Source organism: Arabidopsis lyrata (assembly GCF_000004255.2).
Source record: "Arabidopsis lyrata subsp. lyrata unplaced genomic scaffold ARALYscaffold_4, whole genome shotgun sequence".
Taxonomy (NCBI): domain Eukaryota; kingdom Viridiplantae; phylum Streptophyta; class Magnoliopsida; order Brassicales; family Brassicaceae; genus Arabidopsis; species Arabidopsis lyrata.
Window position 1 is genome coordinate 12,033,266 of NW_003302552.1, and position 11,204 is coordinate 12,044,469.

Consider the following 11,204-nt stretch of genomic DNA (forward strand, 5'->3'; position numbering starts at 1 on the left):
TAATAATTATTAATTTATAGAGAGCTTTTTACTAATTTTGTAATTTCTTAAAAACATTTCTATCTAAAACTAATTTTTTTCCCCCCCCCCCCAATATCTTTTAAAAACTAATTACAAGTAGATAAGTAATTATTAAGTTTAAAAAAACAACACAAACTTTTTTCGAATAATAGAGTCATATTTTATTAAATTTTTTACATAGAATATTTTAAATATATATCATAGTAATTCAGATATGACATATATAAATTTATATCATATATATATATATATATTGATAAGTTTATACAATTATTAATTTATGATATCGATGGGACCATATGTTTATATGAGATTTTCAAAAAAATTATTATCTTATTAATTTATCGATTTATGTCATATTTTACACTGGTCCTAACTCGGGACCGGAATAATTTATTAATTTAGAGAGGTTATTAATTTATAGAGGTTTTACTGTATATGCTATACCTTATAAATACAACGCATATAAAGGTTTAGAGATACCATAAGAAAAGTGGAAAGGAAGGACACGGATTTGGAGAGGCCAAAACTCAGCTTATCGTTCTCTATTGAAGGCGATAAAATTTTTGATGCAAAGTTGTTTGTGTCTAGATTCATAATCAGGATAAGACTTTGAATATTAGCTTTGATAGTTATGGGACATGCACATCTGTGAAATTTTGGTTCTGCAGTTTCTCACTTGACTCTCTATCTATGAAAAACATTGAACATTGTTCCATTTGAATGATTAAGAAGATTTTACGAAGCTACGAGTTTCTTCCAACAAAGAATCGTCGCATTTTTGAAGACTATATCAAAAAACTATTGCACACAAGGTCAAGTTGGTTGATTGCGGATTTTGGTATTCAGTATTGTTACAAGTCCATTGTCATTACAAAAACAAGGTCAAAATACTTGGTTCGAGTAATCGGCTAGACTGATTTCTCATTAGTTAGAAATCATAAACTGTGTAAACATCGATCAACTAGTTTTAAGCACTACATCTTTCGAGAACTTTAGTTATCATTACTACGAAACCCAAAATGATATAACTATAAGCATTGTAGTACCACTTATAGATTTGTTAAAATTGACCTAAAGTATCCATCAATGACACAAAGATATGGGATAATTTTACATTTTAGTGGTAAATTTAAACCAAAACCTAATATCAGCGAAACTACTGCTAAAGTTTCAGATGTACCCCTTCAATTGCTGCTGCATCCTTGAAGAAGATAGGCGGCTTTGGTACGAACCTGTTAATAACCACGGAACCAAAACCGTTACCCGGTAATTAAAGACATGAATCAAAGTTAAAAAGATAATAAAAAGTTTTGATGTGATCCGCTATCTACTCACTTTCGATGCATAAGACCGAAGATCGGTGCTGTTGATCTGACAAGAACAGTTTCTGAGAAACACAGCCCACATGTCCCTCAGTACCGGCTTTTCTTCTACCAATGTACTGGAGAAGAGCCAGTTCTCCGCCAATACCACGGAAATGTAAGTTTTGAATAGGTTACAACTTTTCTCCTTCACATTGATAGACATCAGAGAGCTCAACAAATTTTCGTCGCTGTCCTGTTAACAGATAATCAAGACCAGAGAATGTATAAACGCCTTGTTTGCTACAATCTTAACTTGTTGGTATTATCTTATAATTTAGTTCATGGTTGGTTACCTTATGATCAAGTAAAACAACGAGCATTTGATGTGCGATGGAACTTCTCAGATGCTTGCTTCGAGCATCAACACCTGATACAGATTCCACTACCCTCAAACAATTCATGTCTTGAGGTACTCTGCAGATGCATCAAACGAGAAGCGAAAACTGCGTAAGTTGATTAAAAGATAAGACATATCACCAAGAATGTTTCAAGAAAGTAAGAGGTTGAACCTGGAAGCAAGAGAGTTTGCTATTTCCTTGCAGCTTGAAACCCATTCTTCCTCTTTAAAGGATCCAATAACAGATATTAAGCATTCTTGTAAGAGAAGTGAAAGACCTAGAAGACCGCGATCTAATAGCAGCAATACAAGGATTTCCGCTATCTCTTCAACTTGTGAAGTGGAAAAAATGGGATTTTTACACGTGAATCATAAAGCAACAGAGAAGGCGTGAGTAATCAAAATGTATGTGAGGAGAACGTCTTTGCTAATCCGTAAAAGAGAGGAGTTTTTCGCCACAAACCTAATTTGACAACAAGTTGTGACCAGTGTGAGCCAAGCTCTAATATTCTGTGGAGGACCTTGAGAGTCAGAATCTTCAAAGCCAAAAGTTAGCGGACTTCAGTAGTATTATAAAACCTAAAGAAAAAATAACCGCCAATTAAAGAACAGGGAGAAACAGGAAACTCACCCGCGTCTGCTAGTTCAACGTCTTGTGACAGGCTAATTCTGAAGCCATATGATTCAAGAGCTTCTTTAAGTTCCTGATAGTTAGGAAGCCAGTAAATTTCAACAGGAGCTCCATTAACCTGATTAAACCACATTGGTTAAAAACCAACGAGTCAGCTTCAGTCAAAAGATAATGTAGTAAGCTATGCAAGCTCACGAAAGAAAGAAAGTACCTTGTTTTGTGATAACAGTATGGAACACCAAAAGTCACAAGCAGATGATCTTAGATCTTCTTTAGATGAATACAACACTGGTAAGTCCCAAAACATCAAAAACCATAGAGTAAGCCAAAGTCCATAGAATAAACAAAGTTAAAGAGAGAGCTAGGACACGCACATATATTAAGTGTCCACTTGCATATGAACTTTTCCACACGCGCACAAGTCAAGATCAGTCTTGTGAGCCAGCCATTAACCAGCAATCCTTCAAGAAATGTTGTTCCTGAATTGTACAAGAAACCAATTACTTTAAAAACCGGAAAAAAGAATATCAAAGGCAATGAGGTCATAGACAACAAACCTTCATCTACGGTAAGATCCACGACCAAATTTAACTGATTACTCATAAACTCTTTCAACAAGCAGCAACTATCGAGATCAACATGCGGTGAAGGTATTGGAATTTTCTGCATAGTAACATACAAGTACAAATCTTTACTTACTCTAAAACAACATTTAACATAGTGAATAACAATCAGCCTAACCTGATCTCCAAACAAAGATAATCCCCAATCTTGATTCTCCTCTTCACCAGCTATCTCATTCATCTAATAACACAACAATCACCACCAAACATTACACATCAAAATGTAAGATGATAAACATAGAAAGATATGATTTTTTTACTCATACCTGATTCTGACACTCATCAACACATTGAGAAAGCAAATCCACTTGGCCTTGTTCATCATCATCCGAATGATAAACCTTAGAGACTTTGCGTTTCTTGTTTACCTTGTCAATAACCTTACTCTTCTCTTTATAAAAATCAGATAGAAGATCGTCCAAACCAATAACTTTCTTCCTGTTTTTGTGACATAACAAAAATTTAAGCTTTGTGTCGACAAAGGAGCAAACTTTTCATTTACCCTAAACAAAAAGAACCCAAATTTCAGAATTCAACAACAAGGATTAGATTCTCTAGAAAACCCTAATTTACAAAAGACTCAAAATTTCATTACAATGACAACAATGAAGAGAAATTCGACACAACAGAAGTCGGAAAATGGGTAATTAGCGGTTGATAAAAAAAGGATTGACCTTTTTTCAATTGTCGGTGGAGGGTTAACCAGAGGATCTTCGTTCTCGAAATCAAGAGGTCCATCCAAATCCATCGTTAATTAATCTCTCTTCTTCTTTCTCTGACTTGGGGCTTATTCAAGCTTCTTCTCCTTCAGACGAAACCCTTAAAAGTTGAACTTTTGCAGCTTTGGGAAGCGCGCAAAAGGGGCAAGTGTTTAAAAGAGTCAAACACTTTTGGTTTTTTAATTGACGAACAACACTTGCAGTTTCGAATAGGTTTTGTTTTGTGTAGGCATTAGCGTTCGGATTCGGATCAGGTTCGGATCGGATTTTTCGGATTTAGAAAACTAAGATCCGTTCGGATATTATAAAACTTCGGGTTCAGGTCAGATTCGGGTCGGATATTTCGGGTTTGGATTCGGGTTTATCCGAAGTATCCAAATATTAAAAAATTTGTATAAAATTATATCCGATTCTATGCAAAGTATTGAAAAATACTCAAAAATCTATAACTCAAGTATTTTTTATTCGAATCTAGCCAAAAGTAGCTAAAACACCCAAAAATATCTTAACATCTGAATAATTTAGGCGTTTAGGTTATTACAAGTAAAAATATTACTATTATATTATAACTATGTACTTCTATTTCGGGTATGTTCGGGTACTTGTTCGGATTCGGGTTCAGATCGGGTTCGGATTTGGGTTTTCGGGTTGTGAAGTTTAGAACCCGTTCGGGTATTTTAAAACTTCGGATTCGAGTTCGGATCGGGTTTTTCGGATCGGATTCGGTTCGGTTCTTCGTAATAATTTTTAAAACAATAAAAAAGCAAAAAACACTTTAAAAAAAAAACACATTTTAGGTTCAATATTTATGGGTGAAGCAAACAAAAAAGGTAAAAATATGTGATGAATTGTATTAAAAAACGTAAGAAGTAAAAAACTATTATAAAATTTAAAGGGTTTAAATACAAATTAATAATTTTTAGAGGGTCATAACAGAAGAAATATAAACAATACTATGAATCTTAAAGGACTGTAACATAATTTCAGAATTTTAGGAGGGTCAAAAGAGAAAGAAATATAAACAATACTACAAATCTTAAAGGACTATAACACAATTTCAGAATTTTATGTGGGTCAGCTGACCCCCTTTAAGTCTTAGTGGGTCCGCCCCTGATGGTGGTGGAACTTCAACAGCTTCATCAAAGAATCTTGGAGATCTAGAAGTTCCATGATCTATTATGTATTTATGTAGTTTATGGAATCCAACTTTATGAAACTAGTAATGTGTTAACTACAAAGAGTGAGATGTTGGGGTAAGTTGGGTTTATAAAAAAACAAAACTAAAAGAAGACACGTATTTGAATCACCCCAAATTAGATGTTGTATCCGCCCATATGCGACCATGTTACACATGAACCAAGATTTTCTTTTGCAAGTGAATTTAATTTTCCAAACTCTACCTGCAAAATTTGTTTGATGTGAATATAAATCTGAAAGCGGACTTTCCCTTTCACAGCCAGAAGTCATAAACTCGTAATATAGGACATTTTTTCTCAAAAGAGTGACAAATGTGTCGTAACTAATTTTGGCTCCATCACTTGAACATCCAAATATTACACGAGAGTTCATGCTCAAAGGGGCAAATAGGTAAATCAACAACTAATCGGCGTGCATTATCCATAGTTGGTGAGAGTGAGACAGACACGAGTGCGACTTCGAATATGACACCTATAACGAATGTAACATTCCAACTCGTGATCATGAACGTGATGTTTTGGCATGTTATGAGATTATCACATGATTACTAATACTTTTTTTTTAGTATAACCGACAAAAGAAGTGCTTAAACAACTTGTCCTGAATTAAAGAGAAGTAAACCAAGTTGAGAAAGACTAAAGAAATTAAACGGCTCTTTTCTATTAATTTATTCAACTATAATTCAAGTTACAAATACAATTTGTATGATAATTATTTACCAACAAATTCAACAGCTTTTCTTGAATCAGACTCGGATTCAGTACTCTCCCTAAACTTCTTGTAAATATCACCTTTGTAAAACTCTCTCGTCCTTATCGCTAGACCCAAAGATACAAGTGCTCCAAAGAACGTTACTGCTGCCAAAATCACAAACGGTAGCTTATAACATTGACTTCCTAAGCAAGTCAAGTCCTTTACGTCTTTTCGAGTTAGCCCTCGAGCCGTTAGTTGCTTCAAGGCCTCTCTATCGTAAAGCATTCCCGTGACGCGGACGTTTAGGATGTATGACCCGAGCGGGCTAGCAAGTTGTCCACAATTGAACAATGTAGAGTAGTACTTGAGTCCAAAGAGTTCTGAGATGATGGCAAAGAGCAGAGGAAGTTGTGCACCGAAAGAGAATCCCATTAGAATCGACGCTATATATACCGAGCCTGGTACCGGGAAGGCGATGAGAAGGTGCCCCGCACAACTCAATAAGAGGACTAATGTCATCATAAGCGGCCGGGGTAACTTATACTTGGCAAGCAAGTATTCTGAGACAAAACCTGAGAACACTCGACCAAAGTAATTCCATATGCTGACTAGAGACACAAAAGAGCTAACCGTGTGGTTCGGGTAGCCTAGAGATTCTCCTATTTGCCCGAGGTTGTCTACTGCAGTCAAGCTCGATCCTAAACCACAGAATGTCGCCACAAATAGTATTATCATGTCGGTGCTGAGCAATGCTTGCAATATTGTGTAATCTTCCCCTCTTGGCGGTGGAGAAAACACCGTCAAGAAACAAGATTTCGTCTCCTTCTCTTCTCCATCCACCTTGGCGGTTTTGTCTTGAACAAGATCAAGTTCTTTCTTCGGTTTCTCAACCTTGACCTCGCTCGGCTCTTCGATAGGTAACTTCTTCATGTTCCAAACTTCAATCTCTTGTTTAACCGAAACCGTAAGAGGCACAAAAAGCAAAACACAACATATCGTAGCGCTTGCCGCATAAGCGGCTTTCGAGAAATGAACTTGCTTCTCAGCAATGTTCATTGCCATAAGGAACAAAGCCAAGAATATAGAAATATAAAGGAATTGGTAAAACACACTGAGCTCATTCCTCTGCCTCACAACCTTCTTCTCTCTTATCAAATACACAAATACGAGAGAAACCGCAGCAGGCAACCATGCTATCAACAAAATCAAAGACTTTGAATCGTGTCCATAGATCGCAAAATAAAGCTGCGTCAAGATTGCGCCACTTAGTCCAACATAACCCTTAAGCAAACCAAGCATAACTCCTCTGCTCTCAGGGAAATTCTTAACACAAGTAACCAAAGCTCCGGTGTTTGCAAAGTTCTGCGAGTTAGCTCCTATGCAAATATAAAGACACATTTGCCAAACCTTTGGCTTCGCGACTTTGCCTGTGACGGTAAGCCAAATCATGAAGTAACCGACGAAGTTCATCGCCGAGCCAATGGTGAGGACGAACCAAGTCGGTGTGACCTCTGCTATGAGTCCGGACAAGACTCCAACGTTAGCTCCAAGATCTTTAAAGAAACCTAAGAGGTTCAACGTTGTCTGGTCGTAACCAAGTGTAGATTTGATATCTTTAGAGTAAGTCCCGAAAAGATAAGTGGCTCCAGCGCAAGCCATGATGAGGAACGAAGCAAACACCATGAACCATCTTCCATTAAAGAAGTGAATCAAGAATCGTACGGTCTCGTCGTTTCCCATCTTGGAAACCCGAGTGTGAGGCTAATATCAAGATATCTTTGAAAGTGAATCTTGAAAAGATTTGAGTCTCTTTCAAGATTTTCTTGATTGAGAAATGGAGAAACTTGGCTGATCCAGAATAAGAGAACAAACTAAGAGAGAGAGATAAATGATTAGAGTACAGAAAGAGAGTCTCAGGGCTATAAAGTAGATCAGAGGAATAGAGGAATTTGTTTATATGTAAGTATATCGAAGAGAGGGCTGATTGTCGGAAAGTTTTGAGGGAGATTTGACCATTTTATTGTAGCTTAGAAAAGATAAAGATTGACCATTATATCTGTCTTTTCTATATTTGTCTTTTTGTTTGAAATTATTGTCCAAACTCCAAAGATAAGGAGATATTATCTTCCTAATAAAGTGTCCAACTAAGAGTGCCAAAAAATTAGTGTGTCCATCTAAGCTCAACTATCTCCATATAGAATGTCCAACAAAGCAAAACTAGACAATTTTACACTAAACTAGAAATAAAATGTTTACTTAATTCGTTCTTTTTTTTTTTTTTTTTTGACCACATAAATTTCAACAAATTTTAGAAGACACAAGAAAATCAAGTACTATAAATAATAACAAATGAAATACTAACTTCATGAAATAAGAAATTTTAAAATTGTAATGTTAGTTGAATAGAAAGTAAAAAAAAAAAATTATATATAGGTAGTATTTTTTTGTAATAACTAATAATCATTTTATACAATTTTCAATCGAAAATGCGTATTTAACATTGATCCTATTTGTTTCAGATATAAGATTCATTTGATCATTTAATTAATATTGAAAATAATAAATATATAAGATTCATTTTTCCAATTTGTTATGTTTTTCCTTAAGTTTTTCTAATTTTTTAGTTAAATGTTTTACAAATTTATAATTGTTGCTTTTATCTAAAATAAGTAATACTAAATATTTTTTAAATTGGCTAGTACCAGAAAATGTCGTCCGTTAAACCAAAAAAGTGCCGAAATGTATGGTTATGGTGTTGCATACATGTCTTATGCAAATTGGTGAATATCACTATAATTTAGCAATTGTTTGTGTAGTTTCTAAAACACTAAATTAGTGTATGTATGTATTTGGATTTAGGCTCAAAAGATTTGAATGGAGAAGATGGTATTATGATATTTAAAGGGAAAAAAAGGGAGAAGGAAACCCATACAAAATTAGACAACCCTAAATTTTCTGCCAAAAGAAGGCCTTAAGCGAGTGTTTCATATTTTTTAACTACAGCACAATGGGCCTCAATGCCCATGTTCGTGTTAGTGTATTTAGTAATTAAAAAAAAATGCAACATGTGGAATAATTTCAACGATACAAAACAAACCAAACGGATTAGATTAATCGCTAACCACCTATCTCCTACAGTTTTTATGCTATGACCTTATCTTAATTGTTATATGTATTATGTCATTCCAACTTAGCCAAGCAACCTCTTGAAAGTGACTTTATACCTTATATTATCTGGTTTGTTATATATATAATACGTAATTTGCGATTGGACACTAATGCTAACACTAAACTATCTACACATACATTATCTATATATATGCGGTCGGTTTGCAAATCATTAATAGTTTATGATAAGTTGATAACCGAACATGGACTTCTCTTACCTTTTCTTTTTACATAAACAAAAAGGTGTAGAAAATGAGTGGTTGGTCAAGTTTGCCTTTTCTAATAAGCTCTGAAATACGTAACTCGTAAGTATTAAACAAAAGTTAAAAAAAAAAAGGTATTACAAAAAAGCTAACAAATAAAAAACATAGTATTGAATAAAACTCGTTTTGGATGAGGATTTCTAGCTCCAAAAGCGTACTTTTTAAGTTGAGAATGTGTATGACTAGAATACGTAAGTACAATTGTGGATAGTATGTTGTTTCTGGAAATTTCTGATCAATTAGTAAAGGATTCGTGGTGGTATGTACTCGTGAAAATATTTATAAATTGTTACATAAACTTACAAATAACTAAATGAGAGAGGGTTCATGTTCTATTAGAAAAAGGAATACATAATTATAGTCATGGGCGTTCGGTTATCTGATCGGTTATCAGTTCGGTTCCATTCGGTTTCGGATATTTCGGTTCTAAAATTTAGTATCAATTTGGGTATTTTGAAATTTTGGTTCGGCTTCAGTTCGGTTCCGGTTCTTTCGGTTTTAAAATTTAGTATCCATTCGGTTATTTTGCTTTGGATATTTTCGGATATTTCGGTTATTTTTGGGTATTTTCGAATATTTTTGGATATTTTCCGGTTATTTTCGAGTATTTTTACTAATTATATATTTTTCAAAGTATTTATTATTATTTGGTCAATAAATAACTAATATTTTTGAAATATAATTGTATTTCGGATAGTTTCGATTCAGTTACGGTTCTTTTGGTTATAGAATTTAGTTTTGGTTCGTTTTTTTTGCTACGGTTTTTGGTTCGGTTTATTTGCCTAGGCCTACATAATTATAGTGCAGACTGCAGACCATTACATAATTAGGGGATTGTATCCTTTAAGGAAACGGAGAGGTGATTCAACATCATTTTGATTTCTTCTTTGTCTTCTAAACTTTTGTTGTTGTTGTTTCGAGCAACATTTAACAGAAATTTTTTAAACTGAAAAATGAACATCTAAAAATCTTATGAAAATTAACCACAACGATGTTCTTAGACTTCTACATACTTGCTGACTATCTGTTAGTGCCACCTAATATACTTATCTGGCTTGATTGGATCGAAAATATCAATCCATACAATTATTATAGAAGCCAAAGAAAATTGGTTGATGAGTTATTTTCTAAGTGTATACAAATTTCTTTCTTTCAAATCTCTTAATACTGTATCATTAAATAATCTAATAAAGCTTTTAAAATATTTTTTTGGATAAGTATAAGTTCTTATAAAACTATTTTTGTATACTTCTCCATTTTTCAAAATTCATTTATATTATACTTACTTTTTCAAATTATCAACCGTTTTTACATGTTTTGTATAATAATTAATAATTACTCCTACCTTACAAACGAATAAAACTTTTACTATGTTCGCTGATTAAATTTTTGTTATATCATTATATGTTTCATAAGTTTATTACCTAATTATTGACTTTTATATGTTTTGTTATAGTAAACAAACAGCAAAAACAAAATCTACATGTCCTAAATGATAGTCTGATTTTCATCCATAATTCTCTGGTTTTTGAAAATTAATGATTGTGTTGTATGAAAAATGTTCATTGGTTCGACTAATTTTTTATTCATCATATATATCTTATTAAAAAGAAATTAACAAAATTTGGTGGCTACAATGGTTCAAGACTTCAGGGGATGTGCCTTTAGTCAAGTGGTTAAGTCCATTTGTCTCCGTCTTCCCCACCGGAGTTCGATTCCACTAAGTCGCGTTACGTAGTCTTTAAATAAAAATTTGCGGCTTAAATCAATCTTCTCTAGTATGTAAAAAAAAAAAAAAGTAGAAGTTTTTAAATTAGTATATTACTAACTTATGAAAATACTTTAGTTACAAGATAGAGTATGAAAAAAAAAAATTATTGGAATGCAAATTCTTGAATTTCAATTGTTTAAAAACTATAAATTTCTACATAACAAAACTTTTTTTACTAAAAGTAATAATTTTTCGGCTATGCGTTATGTGTATATCAATTAAAAAGATAATGTACAATTTTCCAAAAATATATATCTTGAATAGTACGTAACAACACGACACATAACAAACATACCCGATTAGTTGGACCAAACCGAGAGCAATATCATTGATTCCCCAAAGTGGTTATTTTTAGGAGTCGTATTCGACGAACAACCTCATACTCGCCTAACATAGATAAATTTTCTTTTGAAT

General features: G+C 33.6%; 2 protein-coding genes across 2 annotated transcripts; both read right to left on the reverse strand.

Annotated features, from left to right (window-relative positions):
• Positions 1 to 1,080: 1,080 nt before the first annotated feature.
• Positions 1,081 to 3,882, reverse strand: LOC9317017. The gene is made up of 12 exons (XM_021028143.1): positions 3,654 to 3,882; positions 3,246 to 3,417; positions 3,098 to 3,160; positions 2,914 to 3,019; positions 2,731 to 2,835; positions 2,568 to 2,644; positions 2,357 to 2,474; positions 2,189 to 2,261; positions 1,898 to 2,089; positions 1,682 to 1,802; positions 1,360 to 1,581; positions 1,081 to 1,256 (listed from the first exon to the last, which is right to left on the reverse strand). Exons 1-12 carry the CDS (start codon positions 3,725 to 3,727, stop codon positions 1,209 to 1,211), a joined length of 1,371 nt encoding a protein of 456 aa, XP_020883802.1. The 5' UTR covers positions 3,728 to 3,882; the 3' UTR covers positions 1,081 to 1,208.
• A 1,653-nt stretch (positions 3,883 to 5,535) lies between these two features.
• LOC9317018 (protein NUCLEAR FUSION DEFECTIVE 4) lies at positions 5,536 to 7,615 on the reverse strand. Its single transcript, XM_002880905.2, has one exon. The coding sequence runs from the start codon at positions 7,326 to 7,328 to the stop codon at positions 5,607 to 5,609; it is 1,722 nt and encodes a 573-aa protein (XP_002880951.1). The 5' UTR covers positions 7,329 to 7,615; the 3' UTR covers positions 5,536 to 5,606.
• Positions 7,616 to 11,204: the final 3,589 nt, after the last annotated feature.

Bases quoted from the DNA above. Each gene is read 5' to 3' on its own strand.
- LOC9317017 (XM_021028143.1), bottom strand. From the start codon at position 3,727: ATGGATTTGGATGGACCTCTTGATTTCGAGAACGAAGATCCTCTGGTT. The intron at 3,161-3,245 runs GTATGAGTAAAA...TTGTGTTATTAG, and splicing joins TTGATGAGTGTCAGAATCAG to ATGAATGAGATAGCTGGTGA. The intron at 1,257-1,359 runs GTGAGTAGATAG...GGTTATTAACAG, and splicing joins TTCGGTCTTATGCATCGAAA to GTTCGTACCAAAGCCGCCTA.
- LOC9317018 (XM_002880905.2), bottom strand. From the start codon at position 7,328: ATGGGAAACGACGAGACCGTACGATTCTTGATTCACTTCTTTAATGGA.